Here is a 17,025-nt window from a genome sequence, read left to right on the forward strand (position 1 = left end):
CTTTGGCTGTTTTTAATCTCCTCTACTAAAAACCCAAGCAATATCCAAGAATGAGGCCAAAGACCAGATCAGGGGGAGGCACCACCCTCCTGAACCAAGGTGGGGACCCACAATCTGGAAGTGAGCTCTAGTCCCCCAAAAGGCAGTGTATGCTTTCTAACCAAGTGAGTCCACACAGCCAACTGAGATCAATGGGGGGACTGGCCCTATGCTCAGAGAACCAGACGTTTGGATGGCAAAGTCACACCGGTCCCTTTCCTGAGGAAGCTCTGGGTCTCTGAAATTCAGAAGGTCCACAGAAGCCTTTCGGGAGGAATGAAGCCGGGGAAGGAGCCACACACGCCCCACCTGGAGACACGACCTCTGTGAGCACACGCTGAGATCTCGGAGCCCCTTGCTTGGTTTTTGGGAGAGAACCTTGGCATGCACTGTGGGCTTCCATAGAGGCAAAGGAGGCTGGCAGTGCCGATCAGAAACGCTGGCGAACTCACCTTCCCGAGAGTCCAGAAACCTTTGTGCTCATTTCTTACCCAGGCGAAAGCACCCGAGCTTCACAGAGAAGGGGACACGCTTGAGGCTCGAGCCTGGCTGCCAGACCAAGCCCTGTGGGCTGTAAGGGGGGCTGCCTGCCTAAAGAATGACTCACATGGAACCCCAGGGAATAAATACGTTTTCTGTTCCGAAGCTCAAGAAAGAATGAGCTTGGGAGGCCAGACCTCTCTATTTCAAAGTCTGGGGCACAGAGTGAGTGTCTCACTGGCCCTCTGTCCATGGTGCTGTCGCCTAGGGCTGGGATCAAGAGATTGAAGACAAGCCAAGATGGGACCCTGGAGTCCTTTGGCCAGAAAATGTAGAAGATGGGAGGATGGACAGTGCAGTTATTAATTTTGCTGCTGATTTGAGAGGAAAGAGGTGTTGGCAGCATCTGTGAGGACAGAAAAGAACATCCCCAAGTCCACAGAGGTCACAGCTGGGACAGAACATCACAAGGCCCAGTGGGGGACTCAAGAGGAAGTGGTTCCGTTGGGGGAAGGGGGATGACATCTGGATCCACCCGGCTGAGCCAGTGACAGGCCTGCAAGGGTGGCAAGGACACAGGGCTGTGAGGAGGGGGCCTGAGCCCACCACAGCAGGGAGCGCTGGCATGAGAAAGGTGACCGGGAGGTCAGGAACAGACGCATGGGCGAGCAGAGGGCTTACGACATCTTACAGGTTCCCGGAGGAGTCTGAGGTGCCTGACCCGGATGGGGTTTCTGTGCTGGGTGGCCACGTGGCAGTAATACCAATTGGCTCAGAGGTCCCAGGGGCTTCTGGACCACAGTTGTATCTGTCTTTTTTACTTTATTTATTTTGTTTGATACAGGTTCTCATGTAGCTCAGGCTGGCTTCAAACTTAAACTATAAGTTGGGCAGTGATGGTCACCCCTTTAATCCCAGTACTTGGAAGGCAGAGGCAGGTGTATCTCTGTGAGTTCAAGGCTAGTTCAGTCTAGCCTACAGAGTGAGATCCAGAACAACCAGGGCTACACAGAGACAGGACTATACCCTGTCTCAAAAAACAAAAAACAAATAAAAAATCCCAACAACAAACAAACCCAAAACTTCAAAACCCAAAACTTAAGCTAAGCAGCTGAGGATGACCTTGAACTCTAATCCTCCTCCCTCTGCCTTCTAAGTGCTGTGATTACAGGCATGTGACATGTTCCTTGATATTTTTTTCCTTGACTCTGTTTTTATAATCCTCTCTGCCTGGTTAGCCAAACTCTCTGTACCTTGCAGGTCTTGATTACCCTTGGAAAAATTCATAATTTGGTATTTTCACATTCCTAAGCCTGCTGTTGACACTCAGGGCAAAGATACTAGAATATGCTTAGGAATCTGAAGAGGGGCATATGAGATGCCTGGATAGACTCCTATGCATACACACACATACACACACACACACACACACACACACACACACATGCACACATACACACACATGCTGTGGAACAATCTTTGTACATTGTAAATGTGCATTGCTCTCTTTGTTAATAAAATGCTGATTGGCCAGTAGTCAGGCAGGAAGTATAGGTAGGCAATCAAACTAAGAATGCTGGGAAGAGAAAGGGCGGAGTCAGGAGTCATCAGCCAGATGCAGAGGAAGCAAGATGAGAATGCCAGACTCAGAAAAGGTACCAAGCCATGTGGCTAAACATAGATATGAATTATGGGTTAGTTTAAGTGTAAGAGCTAGTCAGTAATAAGCCTGAGCTACCGGCTGAGCAGTTATAAGTAATATTAAGCCTCAGAGTCAATTATTTGAGAAGCAGCTACTGGAAATTTGTGAGTTGCTGGTGGAACAGAAACTTCCATTTACACACACATACACAGATACACATATATACACATACATACATATACACACAGAGACACATCCACATACTCATATGAACAAACATACATATACACACATGCACACACCTACAGATACACACACATACACACACACATACACATACACACACACTGTAAGTAAAGGAGCAGCTGTGGTTTCCCTCTTCTGAATCTCAAAGTGTGACAGAGCAGAGTATACCAACTTGTCCTCTAGCCTTCAAGAGGGACCTTCAGACATGGGGTGTAAAAAGATATGACAGGGCCTCATTCGGAAGGGGGGGTCCCACTGAGCAGCTGCCTTCCACCGCTGCCTCTGCCCAGCCAAGGCTCATCCTGGGCAAGGTCTGAAAGTCCATCTCCTGGGCCCACCATCAGGATGTGGACATTTTGGGTGTCTCTCTCCAGGCCTGGAGGGCTATGACTTCGGACCCTAACTGTATCTCTACTGGCTAGTCCCAGCTGATGGTATTTACCTGCCGCTCTGGGGACTGCCTTGTCATAGGATCTGCCTCAGTTTCCTTTTCTGTTGCTAATGATAAAATACTAACAAAATCAACTCACAAAAGAAATGGTTTATTCTGACTCACAGGTAAAAAGTCACAGCCTATCATGGCGGGAAAATCTAGGCTGTGGGAGCTTGAAGTAGCTTGTCCTGGCTAGTTTTGTGCCAACTTGACACAAGCTAGAGTCATCTGAAATGAGGGAACCTCTATTGAGCAAATGTCTCCATATGATCCAGCTGTAGGGCATTTTCTCAATTAGTGATTGATGGGGAGGCCCAGCCTGTTGTGGGCGGGGCCATCCCTGGGCTGGTGGTCCTGGGTTCTATAAGAAAGCAGACTAAACAAGCCATAAGGAGCAAGCTAGTAAGCAGCACCCCTCCATGGCCTCTGCCTCAGCTCCTGCTCTAGGTTCCTGCCCTGTTTGAGTTCCTGTCCTGACTTCCTTCGATGATGAACAGCCATGTGGATGCTAAGCCAAATAAACCCTTGCCTCCCCAAGTTGCTTTGATCATGGTGTTTCCTCACAGCAATAGTGACCCTGACTAAGACACAGCTGGTCACATCACAGCCACAATCAGGAGACAGAGAGCCATGAATGCAGGCTGCCCCTTGCTCAGCCCCCTTCTCCCCTTACACAGGGCAGCATTCCAGCCAGGGATGTTCCTGCTCACAGGTAAGATGGGTCTTCCTGCATTAGTTACCACAACTAAGACACCCCTGCACAGGTGTGCCTTCAGGCCTGTGTCCTAGGTAATGCCAGATCATGTCAGGTTGACAGATAACACTAACCATCACAGGGCCAGGATTCAGGAACATTCCTCAAACCTGAGCAGTAAGACACCTGTGGGCTAGGGCATTCTTGACTCATAGACATCACTGGTTCTCAGACAGCCTCCTTCAAGAAGTAGGCCTGGCTGTGGATGGTCTGGCAGTCCCCTGTTCCGTCTCATCCTCCTCTCAAAACTCAACTGTGGAGAATCATTAGCGCCCCCCACCCCGCCCCAGATTTTGGGAAGGGGCCCCTCCAGCTCGAGCGGTGCACATGTCCCCTCTTCAAGGCCAGCGCTCTGGCTGGCTTGGCAGCCTCTCCGAAGCCCACTAATGAGGCCCTGAGTGGTCATGTTATGTAAATGCACTTCTTGCTGTGCTGTGTATTGCTTCTGTTGGGAAGGTCTGAGAGCGCTGGGTGTGTCATTCATTTGTAGGAAGCGTGAACAGCTAGTGGTCTATTGTCTAAACACACAAAGCTGTGGAGGGGTAAAACAGCACAAAACACCAAGGAAGGACGCCATCCAGAGAAATACACACCTGTCTCCATAGTCACCAGGCCCCAGACCACAGTGAAAGCCACACCTGTCAGCTCGGGTTTGTCTGGGTGGAGGCTGAAGGAGCCGTTGTATGCAGTAATGGGCCAAGCTCCCCATTGCTCCTGATTACGCCTTAGATATGGTTTGAGTAAGTCAAAAGCCTGGCATCCACACCCAATGAGAAAGGCAGAGGAAGAAAATTAGAGGGCCTGTGCCTCAGGACCCCACAAAGAAGCAATAAACAGCACCCTAGGAGAATCTCCTGGGTGACAGTGGCACCCCCACTGTCACTGCCAGGGGCGGGGACAAGCTGCCACACTCCTGGCAATAATACCAAATCTTCCAAACCAGCCTGTGACCTGAAGTCTACAGTGGGCGGAAGGACCTGGTGGGAGAATCAACAATACTTATACTTAAGAGCATTTGTAAAGCAGCCTAGGCAAGCAAAGAGCCCAAAGGACGCTGACTGCGGGCCAGGGTGTGGGGCAGGGGCAGTGTATCCGCCTAGTGCCGGGCTGTGGGTTCTATCCCCAGCGCGGTAATAAACAAACACTGGGAAAAGAGAAACACAAGCCACAAGCTACAGCAATTCACAAAAACTGAAATACACAGAACAATTACCTTACCAAATTCTATTCAACCTTACCAACCTCACTTGCAATCAAAAGGTGGTCACAATTAAAAACAGATGGGCAAAGCTTATTTTTCTGGCAGGCTGAAGAGCACTCCCCCAGCCCCCAGTGGACATCTATACCCTTGAGGCAGCAAGCATAAGGAAGAGGTTAGCAACCTCGGTGTCCGCTTGGCTTGGATCATGCACAACACACTCAGCAGCCTGTTCAGCAGCCTAAGGACTCCCGCCCCACATCGAGCTGCACCTATGCCTGTTTAGATGATGGAAACAGGTTACTCCCAGTCCTAGCTTGGTTTCTGTTGCGCTGATAAATGCCATGACGCAAAGCAGCTTGGGGAGGAAAGGGTTTGTGTGGCATATAGGTTATGGCCCATCATGGAAGGAAGCCAGGGCAGAGGGAAGCCACAGAGGCAGGAACTGAGCAGAAGTGATGGAGGGACGCTGCTTACTGGCTTGTTCCCCATGGCTTGCTCAACTACCTTTCTTCTATGACCCAGTGCCCTGAGCCTAGGGATGGCACCACCCACAGTGGGCTCCCACATCAATCAACAATCAAGAAAGACAACAATCAACAATCAAACAAATCAACAATCAAGCCCACAGACATGGCCACAGGCAAATCCGATGGAGGCAACTTCCCAGTTGAGGTTCCCTCTACCCAGGTATGTTTAGGCTGGGGTTAAGTTGACAGAAACTAACCAGTACACTCCCCTTAGTGGTCCCTTGTAACACACCATTTCCATTCAATCCTGGACAGAACCCAACAACTACAGGCTGCGGGTTGGGACAGATTAGATTGGTTTTAGGTGTATGTGCAGTAAGAAAAACTGTGTCCTCGAAGAACAAGTTCTCTATTTAGCATCTATGCCTATGCCTAAGTGAGTGTGGTTAAAACCAGATGCATTATGAGAAGGAAGGTTTATACAATCCAGATCTATTCATGAAAACAGAGACCAGCCTTCACTACGCTCCTCAGCAACCAAACTCCTCCTTCTCTGAAACCCTAGAAAAGAAAGCCCTGAACAACAGCCCCTCCTGTGACACTGTGACAGGGTGCTTCCGGTCTGCACCGTGGGTTTGCTTTGCACTGGAGCTTCCTTTCTATGTTTGCACATCCGTGTGAGCCACTTCAGTCCTTGGAAAGAAGCCAGGAATATCCGGGTGTGGCGTGTACACCTTTCATCCCAGCACTCGGGAGGCAGGGGCTACCTCTGTGTGATCTGTGTGAGTTCAAGCCAGCCTGGTCCACAGAGAGAAGCAGAAGAGAGAGACAGAGACGAGGGAGTGACAGTTGGGACACAGATATGCTACACTGCTTGGCTTCAAAAGGGGAGGAGGGCCTAATAGCCCGAGGGATACCGGAAGCCTCTAGATGCTGGGAGAAGAAGGCAGGTGTACAGTCTTGACCAGAGCCTGGACAACCCTCTGGTTCAGGATTTCTGGCCTCCATAATAAAATAAACTTGTGTTGTCTTGAACCACACGGTCTGTTACATCAGCAGCAGCAGACGATCATGCTGGTGGCAAAGAGATGGAGGAAGCGGGCACTCTGACATAGGCATGCCACAGGGACAGCAGTCCATATGCCATTGCTAATGGGCATGACTTTTGATCTAATCCCTCAATGGAGAATTGGGCATGCTGTCAAGCTTACAGGCATGAGAAAACACACTTCATAAAATAACCCAGGGGTTGTAAACTTGGAAATTACTCAAATGCTTACTGGGGGGGGGGCATGTGGACATGTTACAGGAAGGGTCAAAGGGTCCCTGTACATCCCTTGGGAAATCTGTGACTGTTTGCTCTGTCCCTTGGCTTGGCCACTGTCTTAATCTCTGATCTCCTAGGTGTTTGCTGGTGGACCTAGTTTTTCACATAGTCATGAATAGTATGGCACAGGGCAAAAGCCAAGGCCACCCAGCTACATGCATTGGCATCCTGTTCATTATTCATTCAGTGCACAAATCTGCAGAGTACCTTAAACTCATTATGTAGCTGAGAGTAATGTTCAACTCCCAAGTGCCAGGATTTTGGGTGTGCAGCACCATGCAAGTTTATGTGATGCTGGGGATCCAACCCTGGGCTTCATGCATGCCTAGCAGGGCACTCTACCAGCTGGGCTGCATTGCAGTACAGCTGCCCTTGCTATCCTGGGCCCCATAAATGGATGGTCCAGGCAGTGATCATGACAATCTTGCACACATAGATTCCTCTCTCCATCTCACTGCCAAGATGCTTGGACCTTTGAGAGACACATGGGGGTTTCTTGGGGCCACATGACGGCTGGTTGGGGCAGTACTAGAATCTGAACCAGGCCAGAAAGCATTGCAGAGAACACTGGTTCTCACGCTGCCCAGCACTCCCTGCCTCAGGAAGCTGGCCTTGCAGGAAGTCCAGATGTGCCCTTTCTGGAGAGTCAGATCCAGGAATGCTTTCAGACTGTAGATGACACAGGGTACTTGGAAAGGCCAACTGATCCTGCTTCCCTAGCAAGCTGTCCTCTGGGCCATCTGTGAAAAGCGAACCTTCTTTTTTTTTTTTTTTTTTTTGAAAAGCGAACCTTCTAAACAAGAAGAAATGGAATGTTCTAAACCACTAGTGGCAAGCCACCACAAGTGTGACTTGTCTGGCATGGGACCAGGCGTGGATGCCACTTGGCTTTCCCTAAAAAAACAAGCCACAACTATTGTGGAATAGAATGTTTGTTTAACTATGTAAAGATGTGTTGCATTTGTTCGCATTGCAGAATAACTGTTTAACTATGTAAAGATATGTTGCATTTGTTTATGTAAAGATGTATTGCATTTATTTATGCTGCATTTGTTTAACTATGTAAAAATGTGTTGCCGTTTTATCTTGCCCGCTTAAGGCACTTGATTGGTCTATTAAAAAGCTGAATGGCCAACAGGCAGAGGAGGGATGAGTGGGGCTGGTGGGCAGAAATGGGAGCCGACCAGCCAGCCTGGGGGCCAGCCTGTTGGGAGCCAGCCAGCCAGACAGACAGACATGGAGGAAGCAGGAAAGCAGGATGGACAGTACATAGATGAGATAAAAAAAAAAAAAAAAGCCTTGAGGCAGCACATAGATTAATAGAAATGGGTTAATTTAAATTAGAAAAAAAAGCTAGCTAGAAACAAGCCTATGCTAAGGCTGAGCATTCATAATTAATAATAAGTCTCCAGGTCATGATTTGGGGGCTGGCGGTCCAAGAAAGCCTGCTACACACAAGCACAGCACGTCTGCATCCCCAAATGCTTGGCCTCCCTTTCCCCGACCTATGCCCACAGGTGGACAGAGCACCTGCCCTGGAGCCAGCCACTAGGCTGAGGCAGTTAGTGGAAAGTGTGGCCTACCTGTCATCTGCTTTTCAAAGAACGGCTGGATGAGCTCCCCGAAGGTTGACTTGGCTGCCACAGCTTCCTTCAGCAGCTGCCCGCAGCAGACTGAGGGGGAGAGGAGTGGAGACACCGTTAAATTTTAAATAGAAAGAAGGATGGGAAAAAAGGCACTCCGGCTCACACTGCCTGCTGGGGTGGGAAGGTCGCTGAAAAAAATATAAAAGCGTGTGCGGGGGGTGTCCGAGAGGAAGTAAATATCAAAAAGGAAGTTGGAAATGAAGAGAGGGGAAGAAGCAGAATGAAAAGGAATGCATTTGCCAAAGCACATTAAAAATGGACCGCTCGGGAAGACACTAACGAGGCTGTCGCTGACAGGGAGGCTCCTGCAGGGCCCTGGCTACACCCAGACCTGCCAAGCAGACTTGGCACTCTCTGGGCTGCAGTGGAGGAACAGCATGCGTTTGGGGACATGCTGCTGCATTCACATTCACGGTGCAAGATGCAAGGAGGTCGGGGAGCATGGTGGTACCCCAGCCCTTCCATTTGGCAAGGTGCTTGAGGGATGGTGGGTTCAGGGAAGGACCAAGGGATATCCCAAGCACACTAAGTCATAACTGAAGGTTCTGTTGGAGCCACCTGCTGGCTGCCATTGTCTTCATCCCCTTGGCTGCATGGCCACAGCAGCAGGGCTTTTCTGTCTTATCCCACTGTCTCTTCAGCCTCAAGCCATGGCCAGCACATGGGAGAGGTCGGTCAGTGATGACTGAATGAAAAACAAAACAAACAAACAAAAACCTACAGGCTTTCATGCCTCTCCAAAGCCAGAGTTGTTTTTTAATGTGTATGCCCGTGTGTCTGTGCACATGTGTGCAGATGCCTGCTTAGACCAGAAGAGGGCGTCAGATCCCCTGGAGCTGGAGTTACAGGCAGTTGTGAGCCACCTGACATGGGTACTGGGAACCAAACTCAGATCCTCTGTAAGAGTAGAACATTCTCTTAGCCACTGAGCATCTCCTCAGCCCTTGTGTGTGTGTGTGTGTGTGTGTGTGTGTGTGTGTGTGTGTGTGTGTGTGCATGTGTACTAAAGTCAGAAGAGAGCATCAGGTGTCCTCTCTCACTCTCTGCCTATTCCTTTGAATCAGGGTCTCTCTCTGAACCTGGGGCTCCATGTATCTTGGCCAGGCTGGAGGCCAGCAAGCCCCAGAGATCTTCCTGTCTCCACTCCTCTTGGAGCTGGGGATACATGCATGCATGGGACATCTGGCCTGTTACGTGGGTGGGTGGACCAAACACCCTCCCTCATGGTCATGTAGCACTTAACCACTGAGCCATCTTTCCAGTCCCAGCCAGAAGGCTTAAAAGCTGTATTGAGTTGTCAGTCATACAGTCTTGGCTTTATAACCTTCAGTTAAGGATCTTCTTGTCCATGCTAAAGAAACCAAAACAAACCCTGAAATGATCTGCATAGCAAAGACCAACTACCACAGACTTAGTCCTTGGCAGTGCGCTCACGGCACTATAGCCTGAGTAGCGGGCAGTTTCTCCAGCTGAGGAAAACACAAGACACAGACAGTGTGAGAGAGCCTGCCTGTGAAGCTCACTGCCCTTTGATTATTCAGTCATGACAGTCATCTGGTGCCCAAAGAGCTCATAACTCAGGTCACAGAGCTGGTAAGTGACAGGGCTGGGACCCAAATGCAGTGCTCAGCCTCCATTTCTGGCTGGGAGGAGCAGTGGGTAGCATCTTTGAGTTCCTTCATAAGAAGCCAGGGAACCAGAAAAAGACAGGAAGCCACACTTTACAGCTCCAATAACAAGTAGCCCTGGGCTTCGATCCTTGTCACCTGGACTTCGTGTGTGTGTGTGTGTGTGTGTGTGTGTGTGTGTGTGTGTGTGTGTGTGTGTGTACGTGCATGCATGCACAGGTGTCTTGGCACACGTGTGGAAATTAAAAGAAAGTTCTCAGGAGGCAGTTTTTCTCAGCCATCTTGTTCAATCTGGGACTAGAACTCAGTCTATGAGTTCAACTCTGAGACATCCTGCTGGCCCGAACTTAAAATTCCTAATGCAGAAGCACAAAATTCACTCTCAACACAAGCACTAAAGTGTCCAAGTATGAAAATGAAAATTACTGGGAAAATTAGAAAAAATGCAAACCTTTGCAAGAAATTAAATGGACTACAGAATCAGATCAACAGACAATAGATGGTCAGAATTAGCACACCAGGCTTCAGAGCACTGGCGCAGAAGTGCGTTTTCAACCTTAAAGGAAAAGCTAGTTAAAATGAGTAAACAGACGGGGACCTCCTGCTGAGAAGTGGAAACCGGAAAAATGGGACCAGATGAGAGTCCTGGAACTGGAGACTATAATCTAGTAAATGAGAAACATGGCTGTCTCCAGTGGGTCTGAAGGCAAGAAAAGAGGAAGAACCTAAAACAGACAGCACAGAACAGGGCGGCGGGCAGGGCAGGGCTGGGATGGGCAGGCTAACACACACGTCACCAGAGTCCCGGCAAATATGAGAGGAGCAGAGGACGCAGAACACCCAGAAGGCAGTGGTGGCAGAATCTCAGATTTTGCTGACAGACATAACATCCAGGAAGAATAAACACAAAGTAAGCCATTCCTTTATGTAACTGTACTCCGATTGCTAAAAGCCAGCGAGCAAGAGAAAATACTAAAAGCAGCCAGAGGGGGAGAGGAGACGCTGCTACAGGCAGGGTGACAGGACACAAAAATAATCCGAGTTCTCATCAGAACACGCAGGCCAGGAGACAGTGGAACGACACCTTCAAAGTGCAGAGAGAGAGAGAAAACACAACCACGTCTGTCAACATGGATTCCTATATGCAACGAGCATTCTTCAGAAACAAAGGCAAGGAAATGATATTTTCAGACATATGAAAGGGGAGAGAATTTGTCACTGGCAGATGTTAAGGGAAAGAAATGTTAAAGGAAATTCTTCAGGCTGAGAGGGAACAAGGAGAGGTGGAAACCCGCATCTTACCAAGAACTGAAGCCTGGAGTAACAGCACGGTTCTCTCTCCACCTCATCCCCCGTGTCTTTAAAAGACAAGTCTCAAAAGAAACCAAAATGTGGCCATGGTTATATTCTATCTCTAGACATATTTGCATGTGTGGACTATTTGGAGAAAGTCGTTTTCTGAGAGGTTAGGTGGGCTGTGGCGCACGGGGACAGCCCTTTAAATGTCCCCAGCACCCGCGCTGTGGACCCGCAGCAGCTTCTCCCTCCTTCCCAGGCCTTGATCCCCCTAACGCAGGCCAGCAGCCAAGGCCGCCTGGGACTGCATCGGCAGAGACCCCGAGAGCTGATTTCAATATTTTTCTCTCCGCCTGGTAAAATATTTATTGAAACTGTGCAGAGCAAGGCGTCTTCCTCTGGTGCAGAAAGTGTTGCCTGTCGTCACAGTGACCTGGGTTGGGGGGAGCTGAGCCAGGCCGTGAAGAAAACAGCAGGGCCAGGGAGGGGCTGCTTGGAAACACCCAGGAGGACAGCGGAGAGAAGAGTGCTCCAGTGTGAAGATGGACAGCCAGGAAAGGTTCTGGCCCTTTGTGCTGCGGACGTGTTTTATTGGTTAATGCCTTTATGATGATGCCCTTTAAAGGAAAACTTGAGTTCCCTACAGAGGTGAACTAAGTGGGGAGGGTTAAGAACCAAGACAAGGAAGAGAATGGGCACTGTCTCTTCCCCAGGAAGCCACACTTCGGGTGAGATACTCACTGTCAACTAGGCCGTATCTCTGGGCCAGAAGGGCTGCCTGCAAGCTCTTCCCACTGCCCAATGGCCCACAGAGCAGCACCTTGGGGGTGAACGGGGCATTGCATCGGTGACCAGTTTGGACGTAGGTCAGAGCTGGAACAAGAAGATATGAGAATATCAAACCCAGGTCCTGAGAAAAGAGGCCGTCCACACCCATGCGTGGGCCCTGCCTGCTTGCAGCACAGGAGGACCCTTCTGCACACCTGACATTCAGACCATCCAGGAGCCATCAGGGGGAGAACTGCACAGCTGGGCCCAGGCACCGAGGTCCCAGGGAGGGATGCAGTTTCTAAGCACTGGCCTGGAATCGCTCCACAGCATACTGTAGGCAGCCATGTTTGCCCCCAATTCGAATTGGGGCTGAGTGTGTTGTAGGTGGGAGGCTGGCCCTAGACATGAAAGCATTTCTCATTTACTGCTCAGTTAGGTGGTTTCCAGTCTTCATCCAGCCCGAGCCTCTAGCCTGAAGCCCCAGGACCAGTCTCCTCGGGGAGGTACGTGCCGTGTGTTACACACAGGCTTTGATAAGTGCGTCGGGCTGAGAAGGGGCCTGGTGTGCAGGGACTTCTAAAGGACTCAGGAATTGGTGGAGAATAATTTGTGCGGCCTCACTCCAGGGACACCAACTTTGTTTCAAGACTCCAAAAAGGCAGTAATGAAATAGGTCACAGGAGCGGGCAGACTCCGCCATGTTCTCCTGACCTGTGCTGCTCCTCTGGCATTTGATGAAGAAAGAGGTGGGAAGGGAGGGTGAACATCATAAACAACGAGGAGTCTTCATGGTGGGAAGGCACAGGATGCCAGAAAGTTCAGGGAGGAAGTACTTCCCATGGAGCAGGTCCCCTCCTGTGCTCACCCAGAAGAGGGGAGCTGTGAGAGCAGACAGAGGGGCCACCAGAGAGCTGCCTGGCGGGTACCTGCCTAGGATGGCTGGCCACCAGAGAGGCTGCAGATCTGAGCTAGTCCCTCACAGCCTTCAAGACAAGGTCTCCTTCCCAAGGCCTCACCTCCTGCCAAGGTCCCCAGGCTATCCTGTGCCAGGCCAGCTGTGAGTGGCACCTGCCAATCTTCCTTTGTCAAGGAGATCCCATCCTGAGGAAGGGCTGGGCCAATACGGCTCTTTCAGGAAGACATCTTATGGGGGGATTTGTAGGTGTGTCTATTACGGAATTTTCCAATCTTGGCTTGAGGGGCATCCTGGCCTCTTGCCACTGGGTACCAATAGCACAACCAATAAATGTGCTCAGACATAGTCAAATGTCTTCCCCTGGAGGGTGGATGGTATGGTGAAGCAAAAAGCAGGCCAGTTGAGGGCCAGCAGCATTTGTTCATTATACACACTTTGGACTCAGGGTGTGTGTGTGTGTGGTCTATCCATGGGCATGCGTGTGTCTGTTTATGTGTGGAGGGGCTGTGTATGCACAGGTAAGCTCCTGCATATGGGGCCTCGAGGTCAGTGTTGGTTGTCTTCCTTAGTCATGGTCTACCTTGTAGCTTTTGAGGCAAGGTCTCTCTCACTGAACCTGGAGTTTACCTGTCCCTGCTTCTCCATAACCAGGATTACAGGCCTGTGCCATTAGACCAGCCTTTAATGTTTTTTTAATTGAATTTATTTGTCTGTATACATGCACACGCCACAGTGTATGTGAAGAGGTCAAAGGGCAATTTTAGGGACTCAGTTCTCTCCTCCCAGCGTGTGAGTCCTGGGGATTGAACTATTGTCAGCCTTGGTGATAGGTGCCTTCCCAGCCGAATCATCTCACCGGCTGCGTTTTAGACATGGGGGCTGGGAATCCAAACTCAGTTCCTCGTGCCTGCATAAGCACCCCACTGGCTGAGCTGCCTCCCCTGCCCTCAATTCTGGCCTCATTACAGGACTGTCTCACTGGGTCATTAGGGATTACAGTCTTTTCAGAACTAGCAGCACAGGTAAATTGGAGTTGACCACCACCAAGGCTGTGGTCACCACCACCGTGGGCCTATCACAGCGTGTGATGTGAACTGCTGAGTTAAACAGTCACTGGTTTGGCCTGCCGTCCCACGAGGGCGCTATCATTCTCGTCCTGTCATACAGACAGTCAATGCTGTCTGGAGTCTTGGTAGAGGCATGACAGTTCTCTCAAAGCTCCAGCTGGGGTACCATTCCTCCTCTAGAACAGCCCAAAGCAGGGGACCCTCCCATGGCTCTCAACTCTCAGGCCTTCTGTAGTCCAGAACCTCCGAAAAGTACAGACACTACAGCAAAGCAGCCTGCTTACAAATGATGCTTAATTTACAGTAAATAACTAAGTTAATTAGAAGTAACGATCCCCCAGACAGTCTCCACATCCAGTTATTCTTTTTGGAAATTGACGGCTGCTGGATGTACTGAGATTAAAAAAACAACACAGAGGGAATCTCGCAGCCCGATTTCCAATTTATCTCTCCACATTATTAATTAATAATAATTAATATTTAGATGCTCACATTTTTATTTACAATTCCAGGCATGAATTCTTTATGAATGATCATATGAACTTTTAAATTTAATTAAGTATTTTAGAAGTAATTAATGTGTAAACTCGGAACCGTGGCATAAGATAAACGTGGTTGATGCTTGCTATTAAAGATCTTTCCAAGATGCCGAGCTCTGGAAAATTCAAGGCAGTCTCAACCTGAAATGGCAAGCAGCAGCACCTTCCAGATGCTGCCCACTGGTGTTGGCAGCTGGCAGAGGGCCTGGTGTTACTCAGAGTGTGCAGAGAGGCCCCGGCCAGAGAAGGCCGCAGAGGGTTGAAAGAAGTGTCTGAAACCCACACCCGATCAAAATGACACTTTTCTTTTTTGGTGTGTGTACGTGTGTATGTGAGATTGTCAGAGGACAATCTCAGGAGCCATTCAACTTGTTTTTTGAAATAAAGTCTCACTGGCCTGGAGCACACCAAAGAGGTGAAGCTGGGATCTGTCTGTCTGTACCTCCCTGCACTGGGATTATAAGCATATAGTGTCACACCTGGCTTTTTTACATACATGCTGGAGATTAAACCTAGACCCTCATGCTCGCAGAACAAACATTGCTTCCCCCCCACCCCTTGTACGAGAGGGTCTCACGTAGCCCCAGTTGACCTCAAATTTTCTGCACAGCTAAAGATGGCTTTGCATTTCTGATGTCCCTGTCTCTACTTTGCTAGGGCAGGGACTGCCACAGGCACCCTGGGCAAGCGCGCTACCAGTGAAGCCACAACAGTAGCCCTGTGAGTTTTTTCAAATTCAAATTAGACATTTTGCTGCAGGATGATCCTCTGCTTCCCAGGCTGGCCACAAATTGTCTATCTTCCTGCCTCATCATCCTGACTACTGGCCTTACAGAGATGTACCGCCACATGGCTTAAAATGATTTGTCTTTTCTTTTTGAAACACATGGTCCCATGCAGTCTGGGGTGGCCTCCAAAATCTCTGTGTCACAGAGATGACCTGAACCTCTGCTCTTCCCGTCTGCATCTGCTGAGCACTGGGATTACAGGCATGTGCCACCATGCCGGGCTTGATGTGGAAGCCAACACTTCAAGCACCCTACAAGCTGAGCTATACATCATCGCCTCACTTTTCCCCCTTGAAGAGATCTGAAAGAGCCATGAGAAAGGGGCCTTCAAGGGCCTCAAATGTCTGCTGTCATTTTATTGTGTCAAAACACTTTAAATGCTTTTCCCCCCTGGTATCAGACAGGAGGAGATAAGTGGATTTTGAGACATCAAAACTTAAATATTTCTTTAATATTTATAAATAGCGCATTTCTGCGAGGCTGCCCCGAGCGCCTATCACTGATATGGACAGCCATGTGGTATGGTGGTGCGCAGCGGGTGGCTGGCTCATCCTGGTTTGTGGAGCATCTTGGCTGCTTCGTGTTCATAATGAATGTGTTTGTTTTTGTCCTAATTTTTATATGTTTTCTCTTCCTTCTCCTTCAACATCAGGCTTCAAGGCTTTGCTGCCATCACGTCCCTCCCGTTCTTTACCCCCACACGCTGCCAAACCTTCTGTGGCTGGGGACATAGTCACACCCAGGTGTCCCTGCATGGCCCATCACTGACTTGCCACTCAGGTTCCCCACACCCCAGCTACTGCTGCTGCCAGCCTGAGGGATAGTGGGATGAGCAGGGCGGTCAGGTGGTTAGAGTGGCCACAGCCCTTGTGCGGTTCGACGTGGGGCAGCCTGCTGTATTTACCCTGGTAGAAGATGTCCACACACGGCTGGTCTGCGCTGATGGTTTTCAGGATTTTGGGGTAAGAAGGAAGAATCCTGATGATGTTTCTGTGATATTCTAGCAGCTTCTTCGCCGTCTCTATCTCTGAGATGCCATCTGGCTCTATCAGCCGGTTCTGTATTTCAGACTCAGGGGGCCAGTCAAAGGTGGTGTGATAGATCTCTGTTCAGGGAGAGGCAGAGTTAGAGCACCCACCAGGGCTGCTGCAGGCTCTGCTGCGCTGCCTGTTTTACTGCTCAGGGATGTGGCTCACCATGCCCAGCCAGCAAGTGCTCTCACATACAACGATGCACGAATAACATCAGCTGCTGCCATAACAATAAAAAGACAATCATGGGGTTGGGGTTGGTTGGTAGTGTTTGCCTCAAATGTGCCTCAATTCCCAGCACCTCATAAACCAAGTGTGGCAGCTCGTGACATTTACATACTTGGTGGAGTCAAGACACTCTCTCAAATCTGTGGCTGGCATACCATTCTCCCTCCAGGACATTCCAAAGCTGGGGGCCCTCAAGTGGCTCTCTAGTCTTAGGCCTTCTATAATGGAGGAGGAAGATCAGACGTTCAAGGTCATCTTCCCCTACACAGCAAGCCCAAGGCTGACCTAGACTACATGACACTTCATCTCAAGGAAAGGACAGTGGTGCCCCTCAGCTCAGAACTAAGGGCAGCCACGGATCCCTGAGTGCTCACTTTGCACTGAGAAGGGCCTACAGACTCAGTTTACCCTCAGAACAATTTGAGCTCTCACCCCAAGTCCAGGGAAAACCAAACCCAAGAGAGGTATCTTCCCCTCATCCCCAACCCCGACAATGTGGCGATTTCAGATCCCATGTGTGGCACAG

At 49.8% G+C, this 17,025-nt stretch overlaps 1 protein-coding gene across 3 annotated transcripts in view; it reads right to left on the reverse strand.

Annotated features, from left to right (window-relative positions):
• Ak8 (adenylate kinase 8) overlaps window positions 1-17,025 on the reverse strand; it is a 130,925-nt gene that overhangs the window by 74,404 nt on the left and 39,496 nt on the right. For all 3 annotated transcript variants that reach the window (XM_076569124.1, XM_006983366.4, XM_076569123.1), the window contains exons 8-10: window positions 16,145-16,345; window positions 11,901-12,032; window positions 8,173-8,262 (exon numbers count right to left, since the gene is read on the reverse strand). In XM_076569124.1, coding sequence (XP_076425239.1) covers window positions 8,173-8,262; window positions 11,901-12,032; window positions 16,145-16,345 — 423 coding nt within the window. The remainder of the gene's footprint in view (window positions 1-8,172; window positions 8,263-11,900; window positions 12,033-16,144; window positions 16,346-17,025) is intronic.

This window comes from Peromyscus maniculatus, chromosome 4 (genome assembly GCF_049852395.1).
Source record: "Peromyscus maniculatus bairdii isolate BWxNUB_F1_BW_parent chromosome 4, HU_Pman_BW_mat_3.1, whole genome shotgun sequence".
NCBI classification, from domain to species: domain Eukaryota; kingdom Metazoa; phylum Chordata; class Mammalia; order Rodentia; family Cricetidae; genus Peromyscus; species Peromyscus maniculatus.